This window comes from Limulus polyphemus, unplaced genomic scaffold (genome assembly GCF_000517525.1).
Source record: "Limulus polyphemus unplaced genomic scaffold, Limulus_polyphemus-2.1.2 Scaffold27, whole genome shotgun sequence".
Lineage (NCBI taxonomy): Eukaryota > Metazoa > Arthropoda > Merostomata > Xiphosura > Limulidae > Limulus > Limulus polyphemus.
Window position 1 is genome coordinate 569,031 of NW_013665637.1, and position 15,452 is coordinate 584,482.

Below are 15,452 nucleotides of genomic sequence, written 5' to 3' on the forward strand. Positions count from 1 at the left end.
ACATTTGCTGTTATGTTAAACTTATATTAAAGTTTTTCTTCATTACCCATTCAAGCCGTCTCCAGCCATTAATAGAATATCTTCATAAGGTGACAAGCCCTTAATGATAGCATAAAATAAAATGAGTGGAATTGATATATATATGAATATACATTATATATATTTGCGTGTGGGTGTGGGTGTAAACATTAGACACATATGTGAACTAACAAAACAAATTTAAAACAAAATAAAAAAATAATCTATGAGACCAGCTCTAGTTAACTGCTTCATGCGATTGTAAATTGGTTGGTAAATTGGTAAATTACAAAAGTTACATCACTGTGTTTAATTGACAGTCACATCATTAGATAGGGTCTGAAAACCATTGTAAAGTAATAAAATCAAAAGCAACCAGATGTGATTTGTTTATAAAACTGAGGCTGTGTTGAAATTAAAATTGTAATTGTATTTTAGAATCTGCAGTCATCATTTTATTTCATATTTTTCAACATTTTCTTTCATTGTTTACACTACAGTTGGTGTAAGGGTAGAGAAGATGAAAGAGAAAGTATAAAGTTCTATTAAAAACTTTTGAAATTCATTTAGTAGGTATTACAGCTTATGTAAATTAAATATAAAAACTGTATGATGAAAATAAGTATATTTATTCTTAGCATGAAAGTCATCCTTCACTAAGACTTACTCAATAGACTTCATAAATTTGCAGACAAATGTTTAGTAAAAACACTTTATTGAAAATATAATTTTTGTCTACAAAAGGCTTGCAATATTTACTTAAACATTTGCCAAAATTCATGATGATACACTTAGTACATTTAGAATATTACAGTAGTTTATGTAGTTTCATGGAGGTTACAGGATTGGTCAAAATGACCAAGCCAATATACAGACTTTATAGAGTATAATTTAAGTGAAATTGGAATATGTATACAGATCACAAACAATAGCCTAAATGTTTTACTTTGAAGTGTTTTTTTTTTATTCCTCTGATACACTTACCATTTTGGAAACTTCTAGTAAGCCTAATTTTCTTCTTACTTTTGATAAAATACCACCAGTGGCTACATCAGGAAAACTGCTCTTGATTGGATACTGTAAAAATTACGTTTTCTATATTTACTTGCTTCATTTACTGTTAACATAAGACAAGTGAAGATTAAGTCAGGTGAAAATGCATACAATACATAATATGTAGCTTGTTTTTCACTGTACCATAATTAATCTTTTTGTTAAAATAATTTTTACTACTCATTATCTGGGATTGGATACTGTTGTATTAAGGTTGTTAATTATCTTAGATACAATTCAGATACATTCTTAATCAAAATGTTGGCAAGTCTCCACAATTTCCTATAAAATCATACATTTTTATTCAAGATATAAAAAAAATCAATTTTATAATCTTAAAATCCTTTTCATGGGTAAAGATTTAGTATAGGAAATCTTAATGGCCTACATAACAAAAATTACTAAAGAAAAAGTTCTTAATTCAAATTCTATTAAGGATTTAAAAAACAACAAATTAATTTTTTTTCCATTACATTAAGTTACAAGATGTCAAGTGCCTCTGAGACCAAACTCCCTCAACAGAAATTAATCAATAAATCTTGCTCTGATCCACCAAATACTTAAAAACATTTACAGCTTTGGTCTCCTTATACAATTGTGACTTATAAAAGACCATTCAGGGGAATGCAACTCAAATTGATTTCAAATAAAAAGAGATAATTATTTTTCCATACAAATCACTAGTTGATCCTCATTAGTCTTCACTTGAAATACTGTGACAGCTTTATCTAAGTAAGGACATTGATCTGCTGGAAAGTGTTCAGAGTAGAGCTACTAAAATTACTCCAGGGATGGAAGGGTTATGTTAAGGTCTCTTCTCTTCAGAAAATAAGAGCAACTGGCAGGGTTTTCAGTATGTTTAAGAGTAAGTGGGTGATACTACTAAAGCAGGCACAATACCCCTAAGAAGATGCAGGGGCACACTTCCTCAGAAATATTTAAAATCAAAAACACTATTCTCTGTATTTTCAAATAATAGTATGAAAAATGTTTACATTTATATTAAACACTTACATGATTTAGCATTTTCTGCAGTAGATGTATAACACATTTTGGTAAATGTCATGACTCTTTTTCCCTTCAGCATCCTGAAGATGCCTCTGAACTAGGTAAAACTTGTCAGTAAATATGAATTTTTTTAATTTTTTTTTGGGGGGGGGGGGCATGGTCTGATTTACTGACTTGGTAAGAGCCTCAAAGAGGTGATTTTATTGATATATATAAGTTTATTCAGATAGGAAGAAGGCATCTGATTTCTTGTGCTTTATCTAAAGACAAAAGGATGAGAAGATACAAGTTTAACATTTTGAAAAGGCATACCAGGTTTCAGGTAAGAACAATTTTATCTTCTTAACAGAGCAACTTGCTTAAACAATGAATTGTCATTGGCATTAGTGTAGTCCAACACCTTACAAATATTTAAGATGGGAATAGAACATTTCTTGAAAAAATAAAAAGTGAACCCACTTTCTTGTTGCCTGTAGTGTACTGTTATGTTGATATTCATCAACCACTTTTTTTTAACCTCCTGTAAAGTTGATGGCTCTTTCAATCACAACTGGAAAAGTAATTTAATCTTTTCAAATCTTACATTTATATAATCTCTTGTCCTTCTGCACTTAATATTCAACATAAAAATGCCTCAATTTCATTATTTTCCTTAAGAATGTTTAATACTTTAAACAAGTTAATAGATCTTAACTTATCCTCATATGACAACTCATCCATCCTAATAGCCTTTTACTAAATATTCTTTACCAATAGTCAATGTCTTTCCTGAGATAAGGGAATCATATCTGTATGTAATACTCAAAATGAGTCCTAACTAGTGACTTAAACAATGAAATAATTATCTCCTTAATCTTATAGTTAATCCTCTCTCAACAGACAGGTGAACGGAATCATGTCACAATGTTTCAAGTTATTCTCCAAATTTAATTAAATAACTTTATTCTCATTGAATGTCAATAAAATTGGCCTCACAGTAGTCTATAATTCAAATTTTAGTATATGTTTTAATTACTTGATTGGGAAACAAAATATTAAAAAAATGCCTATACTGAAAACACATTTCTGATAGGTACTTACCTCCTCTCACATAAATAGCTATTCTCATTCAATGCTGCCCTTCAAATGCAAAAATATTTGTTGTGCATGCCACAAGCCTAGAATTTCCTACTCATTTGGAATTGTCTGATTGCCATGCATCTCACATGCAAATCATCATGCAACAACCCTTCACCAAAAAGAGTGCAACATACTCTCTTGATGCATGTGACTTCCTCTATTCAATTCTATCAAATTATCACTTCAAACACCAGTTTTCAGTGGGGAGGAAGGGTGGGATGGTGAGTGAAGGTAAGTTCCTATCAGAAATACATTTTCAGTATAGGAAAATTATAACTTCCAATACGGTACACTACCTCCAGTCACATAAATAGCTATAATCCCACATTGAATAGGTGGAGGGACCTGTGAGAGGAAAATAAAGAAGCATCTTTTGAAAGCATTTGAAGGACACTCCCCAAGAGGAGATCTATGGAATTGAAAATCTGACCTGGGAGACCACACCACTTATGAACTAGGTATACTCTTTGCCCATCATGGAAAGATGTCACACATATGGGCAGAAAAACAAAGGAGCACATCCAAGCAGGAAAGAACTATGGCGAGATAAGGATCCAAACCATATGATATTTATGAAACTCAATCAAACAAACATAAAAGTTGGCAAGTTTAAAAGGATATGCCCCTAGGTGTATATTGGCTAGGGTGCAATGGACTGCACATGGCAAGTCAACTACAATACAAAACCTGGCCACTAGGTACCGACATTCATGCAGGGAAAGGAAAGAAAATCATACAGGTGGCAATCAACTATAATCCAAAACCCAGCCATCTGGTGGGGGTAGGAAAGAGGATCATACCATCTTCACCTAAGTTCATGAGACCAGAGGGAATCTTGTACCCCCAACCCATGAACGGGTCACATGATAATGTGAGAAATTGATTGGTTGATCTGGAACCTGACATCTGGGATTAAAAAAGTTTGGTTTCTTTTAAATTTCACACAAAACTACATGAGGTCTATCTGCACTAACCATCCCTACTTTAGTAGTGAAAGACTAACGGGAAGACAGTTAGTCATCACCACCCACTGCCAACTCTTTACCAATGAATAGTAGGATTGACCATCACATTATAATGCCCCATAGCTGAAAGGGCAAGCATGTTTAGTTTGATGGGGATTTAAACCAAGAAACTGGTACCTAAACACATGGTGAAAAAATTGAAGATAAGATCATGTACTGTGGGCATTCTCAGTCCTGCAGAATCAGCCAAACCAAATGTGATAAAAGATGACATATTAAAACAGGGAAAATCGAAGAAGTGAATGAGGTGGGACAGATTAATCCAAAACTCCAATCAGCATCAAACAAAAAGAACGAATGAAGAAAACCTGTAGGTAAGACAGGTAAAGGACAGGCAGGTGCCGAACATATAAAATGAATAAAGGTAATAACATCTCATAATGAAACAAAACAGCAACTAAAAAAATTCAATATAGCATTGCAAATACCCCATGTGATGCTAAATGTACAGGAGTAGCCCAAGAAAATGGACCGGTGGAGAAAAAGAACTGACTGTCAGACCCTATTAGCAATAGATGGTAAACAGCAGTGTCCCACCCTAAAAGATCCTACAAGCAAAGAAGCCACGTGTGGAGGGAATAAACTAAAGATCACAAACACCTCAATATGAAGGGAAAAAGGAGGAGGTATCCACAAAAATTCCTAAATATAAGTGGAACACCAAAGAAAGGAGATGGAGTGTCAATAGGGTAAAACAAAGCTAAAAAAAACTAGGTAGGGATAAAATAGATAGAATTAAAATAGGATGCAAATAACAAACATCAAGAAGAAAATCTGCCTGATGGTAAGCTAAGGCAAAAAGAATTAAAGCCTGTATAGGGTGAGGCTTGCAAATACCAACTCTCAAAAGAGAGACAAAAAGATCATCATGAAACAATGTCACGAGAATGGGAATATACTGTGAAACGTGTCTAAAAAATAACTGAGATAAGCCTAGCAGATTCTACAGTAGAGGCCTGGAAGACAATCCATAAGAAGGTGGAAGAAAACTGACAAAATCTAGGTCATCTGAAAATGGGTTCAGCCATTACAGGAGGAAGGCAAGCAATACTGAGAGCAGGTAGGGTGGACCCTGGCCCCCAGGAGCCCTCACAAATGAAATTAATGATAAGAAGTATAAATTATAAATATCAATTAAACTTGTTGTGGATCTTCTGTCCTGTACTGACAAGATTTTACCCATGGAGTGGTTTCTTGACTCCCAGGTATTTCAATGCTATGTTCTTAGCTGGATACTCCCCAATTGGGTGCATTTGCCTCTCATTTAAATGTCACGCTTCCTCTCGTTTGGATCCCAGTTCCACATCCTTTAGTTGTCAATGTGTTCAGCCAAGATTAGAAGGACCTTTCTTTTATGCATGCTCTAGCATCTTTCTTCTACCCTAACTAATTTCTCTCATCCAATCTACTCCATGTAGAGTCCTTTTGTGGCTCCTTTCTGGCTGGCTCTACTATGGTTTCCATCCCATCTTCAGGAACATCCTCCATTACCTCTTCCTCTCTTCTGGTACTTCCTTTGGCAAACTCACTCAGGGTGCTTCATCTGTTCTCACACACTGGCTTCATGCATAGGTTTTGTTCAGTCCCTTGTGAGGGGTTTGGTGGGCTATCCACACATGTAGCATCCCTGTTGTCTCACACTGTCCATTTCTCATCGATGTCTGTGTATCAATGTAAGTGGAGAACATTCCATTCTTTCCCTCCCTCAGAGATCTGTTTTTACATGGTTGTTTGACAAGGGCATGTCCTTTTCAACCATTTTGGGCTATAGGGTAGCCCTGTCATCTCCCTTTCATTTTTGCCACGTGTTTTCCTCTCCAGTTATTTCCCTTCCTTCCATATCCCATATTTACTCCCGCTCTGAACTGAATCATTTCCTGTGTCCAGTCTGTGTTTTGTGGTTTTACGTGTTGTGCACAATATTGTTCTGTGGCTCTCACTCTCATTTATTTATCCATTGGAATCCATCCATTTCTCATGATATTCCTCCTATCATCCTTACCAGGTGGTTTTGTCAAGTTAATCATATTGCGTATTCTTCTCTTTTACTGAACCTTGCTAATTGTTCTGTATATTGTTTCATCTGATCTCTCACCTCGCAATGTCCTTGGCTGCTCATTTCTGTCATTCTTTGGAGGAGATTATTCAGGCCAGCGTGTGGACCACTCTCCACACCTTGGTGTCGTGCTACTTGCAACATCTGGTGGTTTCCTGCTCAGCTGGATATCATCTTCCCCCTATAGCTGTTCTCCATACGTCAGTAGAACTGTGAGTAGGTAAGTTATTTTTGTTTAATTTTTTCAGGGGTCTATTTAACATGTTATAGATCCTGCTTTGTGATGAGTGGCACCTGTCCAGGAATACTGATATCCAAAATCTGCACTGTGAGATCTATAAGGTCTATTATGCTCACTGTTGAGATGGGGTGTTCCACAAGACTGCTTACAGCTTCTTTCTTGCAGTATCTTGCATCATAAATATGTTCATACCAGACTGTACACTCATGGACTAACATGAGTAAATCAGAAAGAGATTGCTGCCCATCTCTAACATTCCTCAGATTGCCAGAATCAAGAACTGTCTGCATTTCAAAATAGGGTTTTGTGGTCACCCATTGTACTTTCTCCAGTGATGCATTTCTTCGAACTCTCCAATGTAGTACTTTGATTGCGACACAACACCAGTTAGCTCCACTAAGGAAAAAAGTGTAATGTACTGATTCAGATGTGATGAGATCTCCCATGGGTGTGTTTACTCTATATAGGGGTGGCACACTTCAAGGGTGTTTTTTCAGACACTTTTGAAAGGTGCTCATCTATGTAATTTTACACTGGTCCCTCCACCTGCTCAATGTGGGATTCTGTGAGAGGAGGTAAGTAATAGTATCGGAAGTTAATATTTTCCTGCACAGAAAATATATTTCCAATTGATTCTTCCTCTCACACTTCCAACCCATCCTCCCCACATTTGGTGTTGTTTTTCATACTTAATCTCAAAGTGGAAATTGGGTTCAACTGCATAAAAGGAGTCAGCTGTGTCACACTCCTTTGGTGGAAGGGTGTCGCATGCTCCACTAAAGATGGTTATTTTTCTAACTGTGTGATTGGTTCATAAAATGAATTGCTGTTAGCACTAGTAGAGGCCAGCACTTTACAAGAATTTAAGGGTGAAATAAATGGTTTCTTTGTTAATAAAATCTTCACTTTCTCACGGAAGGATGTTTAAGGAGCAAATGGTCCCTTGTTGTGCATATTTTTTTTTTTTCTTAAGCTATTTTGATGTGTTCTTTTTTTTAACCGATTCTATAGCTCTAAGTCTTCCATCCTAACTGTCACTTTAAACTACCTAATCCTATTATGTTTATTTCTCAATCCATTTCTTTTCTCTGTATTAAGTCACCTACATCTATTCCTCATACATATATTAACTAAAGATGAAAAAGTCAAAAACAATATTCATTTATTACTAAAAGAAGATGGATATAAAAATGTACTGTAAATTAAGGTATACATGTAGAAAGACAGTACCAGTTCCTATTAAGCCTCATTCAAAATTCAAATAATTTAAACTGAAATCAATCACTTGTACCTGCTTTATATAATCATTAATCAAGATGACTTAAAATTCTAATGCCCAAAAACCAAGAGTGTTGTATGTGACCATCATGGAAACTTTTTCCCTACTTTATTTATATTTACTTTATTTATATACATATAAATATCACCACTCATTATGTCTAGTGCAGTTTTTTAATTACCTTAATATGTTAATAAATTAATGCTGGTTAAATCAAATTGCTAAATGTTATTGAGAATTTTTCAACAAACAAAGTTATTTCAAATTTTTAATTAAACTTTTTAAAGTCTTATGAATGCTAAGCAGATGCTAAAAACTGCAGAAATTAACTTACATTCCACTTACAAGAGTGTCCTAACATACGTTCAAAAGCATGAAATCTTGGCAGATGGTTCAATTCACAAAGATAATGCCCAGCATGTTGAAGTTCACTTCCTTTTGTGCAAAGAGTCATGGCACAACACCACTGATATAATACAATATCCTGCTTTAATGGTTGTAGGAAACGAGTGTATAATCCCACTTGAACTTTTAGACAGGATAGAATCATGGTGTATCAGGATGGTTACCTAAAAACACAGCATTAAAACATTTAAACATGGGGTATAGTTCCAAACAAGTACTTGTTTGTAAAACAAAATATATTCTAAATACCAAGATTTTATAATACAAAAATCATATCCAAATGATCCCTTCATTTACTCTGAATATGTCCATGAACATCATATATGAAGGCCAAAGCCAAGGCCAGAATTTGTTTCTCATGGTCAGCTTTAGAAAGCTCTATCCAAGTCATAGTTATTTGCAGAGTTAAAAATTTATATCTCTGAATATGGAAATATTGAAAATTGTGTTTACAAGGAAGTTTTGTAAACAAGTTTCCCAACATGAATTCAAATGTCCTTAGTTTAAGACCATGGCTTGAAATACCACAACTCTATGTATTTCTTTAAATTTCAACACATTTTACTAACAGAATAATATTATTTGTGAAAATGGATGACTGTCCAATGTATATGAATATAAATAAAAAAGAAACAAGCAAAAAACAATTATACTTGTTTATATAATAATAAAAATAACATATATAATATATACATACATTTTATATGTATAGGTGTAAGGCTTACTAAGAATGATTTTTAAAAAGCCAATTTTTCAGAGTATGTTGTTTTATGCTAATAAAAATGTTATTTTTTCATTTTAAAGAAAATACATGTACATTAAACACACTTGAACATTTTTTTATTTTTATTTGAGTTTCAAGTATTCCTGCTGTAAAATTTTCCAAAATTTTGTTCATAAATTCAATATTTTGTTGAGTTCTAAGAACTCTGTTAACAAGTGCAAAAACATGGATGCCTGTTTGAAGGTGTGACAAGTACTCACAATATCAACAGTGTTGTAAAACTATTATTACAAGTTATAGTAAGAATATTTTAAAAACAGGTACAACATTTCAATCACTGATGCAATCATTCTCAAGTACATAAGTTTTAATGGTGAGGAAGATTTTAGTATTTATATCAACATTCAACAATGTTTTTAAATTTTAGAACTGATAGTGGTTACTTATACATGTGCATATCAAACCATACAAATAGACAGATTTACCTATAATCAGTGAGTAAATTCAAAATGAAATTATTGTCATAAAAGGTTTTTAGTTTTTAAAGAACTTTGAAAAAGAGTATATATTAGTGGTCAAATATTTGTTTCTGTGTGGTTAGATAACAATGTACATTGAGTGAAATACTACAAATCTACATATTTTGACACTTTCTACTAATCAACTATAGTTGGGAAAAAGTAAGCATAGTACAAATTATTTCTATCAGAAAAACTAGAATTGAAATTTTCAACTTCAATGGCACCTCATGCACATGGGGACTGAATCAGTAAATGAACAGATTATATATCCCTAGGATTCCATATTCCTAATTTTAAGGTAGCATATTTTTTTTAAATATCAAAAATATCACAATTAATGTTTTGCATATTTTGAATCCTTAACCACTTTACTTTCAATGTCCAGTGCAAAAATTGTCTTAGCTAAATTAAAAACCCTTAAAAAGTATGAAAAATAAAAGGTTTTCCATTTAAATGCCCCTATTGACATGCCATTTCCATAGTAATGTGATCCAAAATTGTTGTTTTTCTCCTTGTTTGGAAGCACTTTTAGCAAATTTGTCTAATTCCCCCTGCTTATTAGAATGCTGCTTTTTTGCTACCCCCCTTTAAAGTAACGGACTGTGCCAATAACCTTTCATTGATGAGTCAATCACTAAGGTCAAACTTTGTGTTGAACAAAAGAAGTTCTTTTACTAGTTCCTGTAGTCTAACAGACCAACAAGTATTTATTCCTATGGTAAATCCTGAATATTTGAGGATGGACAGAAAGCATGGTCCTCACAAATCAAAGAGGAGGAAGTTTCATGGTAACAGATTCACCAGAAACAAACAACTGAATGACGAGAAGACTAGTAAGCTTAATAACAGTACAAGTGAAACACTTGAGTTGCCACAAGTTGTTGATACTCATGGTGCAGGTACCAGCTTTGCAACTTCAACTTCTGAGCAAGATTTCCTGGTACAAAGTGCTTCGAAGAGAAAATCTGGACATTTGTATGCTTCTAAAGGGACACCACAAAAGAATTAATTACACAAGAATGTATCCAAAGCGGTAATATGTTTGTTGATATGGACATTCTGGCAGAAGTAATGAGCAAGTTTTGTCACTGTTCGTGCGAGGAAAAGTTGAGCTAGGAAAGTACCAATAGAAGTGGACTTGCTGCTACTCTAAAACTTTTGTGCAAAGGAATGAACTGTCATAGTGAGAAAGATTGGCATACAAGTAAATAAAAAGGGGAAAGAACTGTTGCTACTAACAAGCAATTTGTGTATGCTATGTCAAGCTTTGGGAAAGGTATAACTGCCAGAGAATTGCTTTCTGGTGTTACGAACATGAACTGATCAAGTACGCAGAAGTATAGGGATAAGCATTTCATATCATTTTTCAATGCCACTGAAACAGTTGCCAGTTAAAGCATAAAAAAAGCTGCTGAAGATTTGCAAAAAGATGATAAAGTCACTGAAACACCTGTGATGTGTGATGGTACCTGGAAGAAATGGGGTTACTCTTCCTTACATGGTGTTGTTCTTTCAAGTGAATCTGCAATAGTCATTGACTATGAACTGCTGAACAGATACTGTCATTCCTGCTCTTCAAACAAAAACAGTACAGCAGAGGAGAAAAAGGAACATTGTAAAGTTTGCTTAGTAAACTATGACAGTTCCATGCTTGCAATGAAACCAGTAGGTATGGTGAGGATATTTCAAAGATGTGAGAAGGAAAGAAGCCTCAGATACACAATGTACATTGGTGATGGCAACAGTAAATCCTTCCATGCAGTGAAGGAGTCAAGATCATACAGTGACAGAATTGTAGTGAAAAACATGAGTGTGTAGGACATGTTCAGAAGAGGCTAGGAACAGTTTTGCAAAATCTGAAAAAAAGATATAAAAGGTAAAAAGTTCAGCTATGGCAAGGGAATAGGGGGTGCTGGCAGACTCAATGATAAGGTTATTGATAGTCTCCAGAACTGGTATGGGAGAGTTATACACTGAAACAAAGGTGATCTGGATGGAATGTGGAATGCAATATGGGCAACTTGGTACCATAAAATATCAACAGACATCAAACCTCATCACTACTGATGAAGATTCTTGGTGTAAATTCCAAAAATCTAAGGCCCCCAGCTCAGAATATTCACACAAACATTCCATGCTAGAGTGTGTAATGAAAGCCATCAATCTCAACTATAAAAGGTTATCTAGTGGTGCACTCCTAATAAAATGCTAAGATTGCATCACTCAGAATGCTAAATCATGTAATATAGAATTGTTGCCCCAAGAATACCTTTGTCGGTGCAAAATGTACAAGATGGGCCGCTGCCAATGCTGTCAGTACTTTCAATGATGGAATACAGTCAAAAAAGGAGATATTTGAGCTGCTTAACATCAGTGACAGAAGTTTTACCAACAAATTCTTTACAGACAAGAAGAGGTTATCTGAAGCACAAAACAATGTTTCTGAGAAAGAAATAAAACAGCAACAAATAAGAAGAAATGTCAAAAAGGGATTTGAGGAGTCCAAGAAAGACAAAGAGGAGCTTATTAATACTCAGAAACATATTATGAGTGTTTCACAATTTTCAGAATGTGGTATATCTTTTTCAACTAGACAAAGACCCTTAAAGTGACAATTTTGTTCCAAATTTTCAAACACATTTTTCTCAAAATCTGAAACTGACATTTTCATAGTGATTTTGAACTCATAACATCAGATCTGTTGATGCTATAAACTTCATAATTGGCATAAATAGGCATTATTAATGTATCTATAGTGTTTATAGTTGATAAGAGGTTTGGTTTTTATTAAATGACCAGTAACAAACAAGTCACTGCAGCATATGTCCTACTTATGGCATACTTATTAGTGCTATAATTTGACCTTCAATTAATTTTCAGTTTTCCTTAGTTCAGACTAATTTTTCACATCCCATGAAAGTCTGGTCCCATTCTCAGAAGCATTCATTCATGTTTATTGAAGTTATTAGGAACATAAGACATTTCTTTTGTATTTCTTTATTTTATAATATGCCAATTAGCCACAGTGGTAATGTTATAAAACATGTGGCAGAATATGTCTTTGTATCTATTTTGATATATATTCATGCAAAAAGCGTAGCATAAAAATGTTTTTTTTCTGATAAAAAGGCCAAAATCTACATGTAAAGGGTATATGCTACCTTCTGCTAATGACCAGAAAGGGAAGGCTGCCAGCCAGTAGTAGCCCTCACTACAGAAAGATTTGTCTAGCTCTTGGAATTGAATTAAAGGCTGTCACTTTTATAACAGCCCAGAGTTGAAATTGCAGTACACTCAGCAACATTACATCTTCAACTACAGAACATTCTATCTCCAACCCAACATACTAATCACTACATACTTACCCACTAGGCTTTGTCTGGTCCAAAGCAGAAAAACAAATGTTAACTATGAAAAGTATAGCAGTCTAAATATTTTAACCTCAAGCATCTGAGATTATTCTATAAAGTACTTTTATATAGGCATACTACAGGAATATAGCAATTAACATGATTACACACACTAGTTGCTATGCTTACATTACAATGTAACAATGAACTTGCACTTATAACTTAAGCTATTAATGTAATTTAGTCATAACAGTAATAATAATAATAATATGTACTTCATTGCATGCTCAGACCTTTGTGATTTTCCCCATATAGAGATTTGAAAAAAACATGTTCATATAATCAACAAACATGACCTCAAAACCAAACTGGAGACAAAATTAAAGTTTGGAGATGGTTTGAATGGATAGTGAAAGAAATTTTATAATAACATTTATTACAAAAGCTTGTTGAAACGTTGTATACATGTAATAAAAGTTTCTCTCACTACCCATTCAAGCCATCTCCAACTCCAAGCTATATTTTCTAAAAACTGGGTTCCTCATCAAATTAGATAGAATATTCTTATTAGTATGCAAGATAAAAAAAAGTAACAGTTCTTATGATCTTATATTAAGGACAGCTATAACAGTATAAGTATAAATTACATATTATATATTTATACACTAACCGACTAAGTACCCAACGTATGCCATAACACTAACACAAGACTAAGTAACAGTAACACCGAATAAAAACAGCGTTAACCACAAGTAGTACGACTCTACGAATTTGACTAAGTTACCACTTGAGCAACAGCATGACTTTGACTAAAAGTAAATAGCAAAGCCCTAAGCAGCAGACTGAAAGTTTAAGTTTAAAGTTGAACACTTACACTTGATATGAAAAATAACCTGTCCCTAAACTAATATCAATTAAGACAAAATTTAGGACCTAGACAAAGTGGCATAATACTTCGATTTTTATCTTGCTTTCACCTAATCACTACTCAGAATAATAATAAAAAAAAAAAGAAGTTCGTCTACCCAATTTTGGTTCATAGTGTGGAAAACAAATGTTCATGGCGGCGCCCTCTCGCCCATATAGTATTTTATTGTGAATTAAAATAACTGTCGACATACGTTTGAAAATATTGTAAAATTGTATTTATTGTTTGTTTGAAGTTAAGCACAAAGCTACACAATGGGCTATCTGTGTTCTGCCCAACACGGGTATCGAAACTCGGTTTCTAGTGTTGTAAGTCCGCAGATATACCGCTGTGCCACTGGGGGCAATTGTATTTATGTGATCAATAACTGCATAAAACATATGGCTGAAAACTTCAAAATAAATATACTAAACACAAATCGTCTTTGACTATGCTTAGTGTTAAGTAAACCTTATGCCTTTTGGAGAGAGATAGAGAAACGTCAGTACACCGTTAATGATCCGATCATACTACAAGTGTTCTTTTAAGTTAGCCCTTAATAAACGCACTTATTGGAAGCTTCTAGAATTAAAAACAAAAACTTGTGAAACCAAAAAGACTTAAATGATATGCGATAATTCATACGGTTGTAATTTTATCAATTATTTTTTTAACAGCGAACTGTTTACTTTTAGGATTCCTGCCCCCTCCCCATTGGTCAGCTGTCAATTTTACCGACTTAAAACTCTAAAATGCGGAAATAAATTCTCCAAGGTGAATCAGAGCGCAAGTAGCATATTTTGTGGCTGTATGCTAAAATAAACAAGTTATTAATCGCCCACCATCAGTGACTCACCGGTAAATCTAATGGATTATAACACTAAAAATCGGGTTTTAATTCTGATATCCGCTGTGGACAAACAATATATAGCCCATTCCATTATGTAGCTTTGTGTTTAATAACAAACATATTGTTGCGTCAGCGAGTCACATGACCACTGTGACGCCACGTTTATAGAACTATCCTGTACTTTGGCGAATGCTCTAGTAATTACTAGATATAGGGTAGGCTGGTATATAAAAGAGGGGAATGTAATGTGTGTGGAGAGAGTGAGTAATTGATCTGCAGTCAGAAGTATTATTGAGGACGTTCGTTGTTATAGCGTTTGTTTAGCGCGATTGTTGAAGTTGAGTGTATCGGTAAAGTTGTATTCGGAAAGAATAAACCAGTTTTATTAAGTAAAGAACTTGTGTCGCTAAAGTTTCGTCGGAACGAAGTTACGGGAAGTTAATTAACAAACGGAGACGTAACAAATTGGTGTCAGAGAGTGGGATAGAAAAAAAAAAGAAAAATGGAAACGAGAGGCGGGAAATCAAACTACAGTTTAGCAGACTTAATGGCAGCAATACAAGAGCAGCAAAAGAAACAAGAAGAGAGACAACAGCAGCTGCAAGAAAACCTGCAACAGTGGCAGCTCGAACAGCAAAAGAAACAAGAAGAACGAGAATTTAAACAAGAAAAGAAACAAGAAGAACGAGCAATTAAACAAGAAGAGAGATTACAGCAGTTGTTAGAGGAAAAAGAAAAGAAACAAGAAGAACGAGAAATTAAACAAGAAGAGAGATTACAGCAGTTGTTGGAGGAAAAAGAAAAGAAACAAGAAGAAAAATTACAGCAGTTGTTAGAGGAAAAAGAAAAGAAACAAGAAGAAAGATTACAGCAGTGGCAAGAAAACCTGCAACAAT

General features: G+C 34.2%; 1 protein-coding gene across 3 annotated transcripts in view; it reads right to left on the reverse strand.

Moving 5' to 3' along the window:
• Window positions 1–13,876, reverse strand: part of LOC106459401 (ubiquinol-cytochrome-c reductase complex assembly factor 1-like) — a 53,849-nt gene extending 39,973 nt beyond the window's left edge. Inside the window, exons 1-3 of one of the 3 annotated variants that reach the window (XM_013919021.2) lie at window positions 13,825–13,876; window positions 8,134–8,368; window positions 1,003–1,095 (exon numbers count right to left, since the gene is read on the reverse strand). In XM_013919021.2, coding sequence (XP_013774475.1) covers window positions 1,003–1,095; window positions 8,134–8,349 — 309 coding nt within the window. In that variant the 5' untranslated portion in view covers window positions 8,350–8,368; window positions 13,825–13,876. Of the gene's footprint in view, window positions 1–1,002; window positions 1,096–8,133; window positions 8,369–13,469; window positions 13,587–13,673 lie in introns of those variants that run through there. The other 2 variants (XM_013919029.2, XM_022386011.1) reach the window with 2 other exon arrangements.
• Window positions 13,877–15,452: the final 1,576 nt, after the last annotated feature.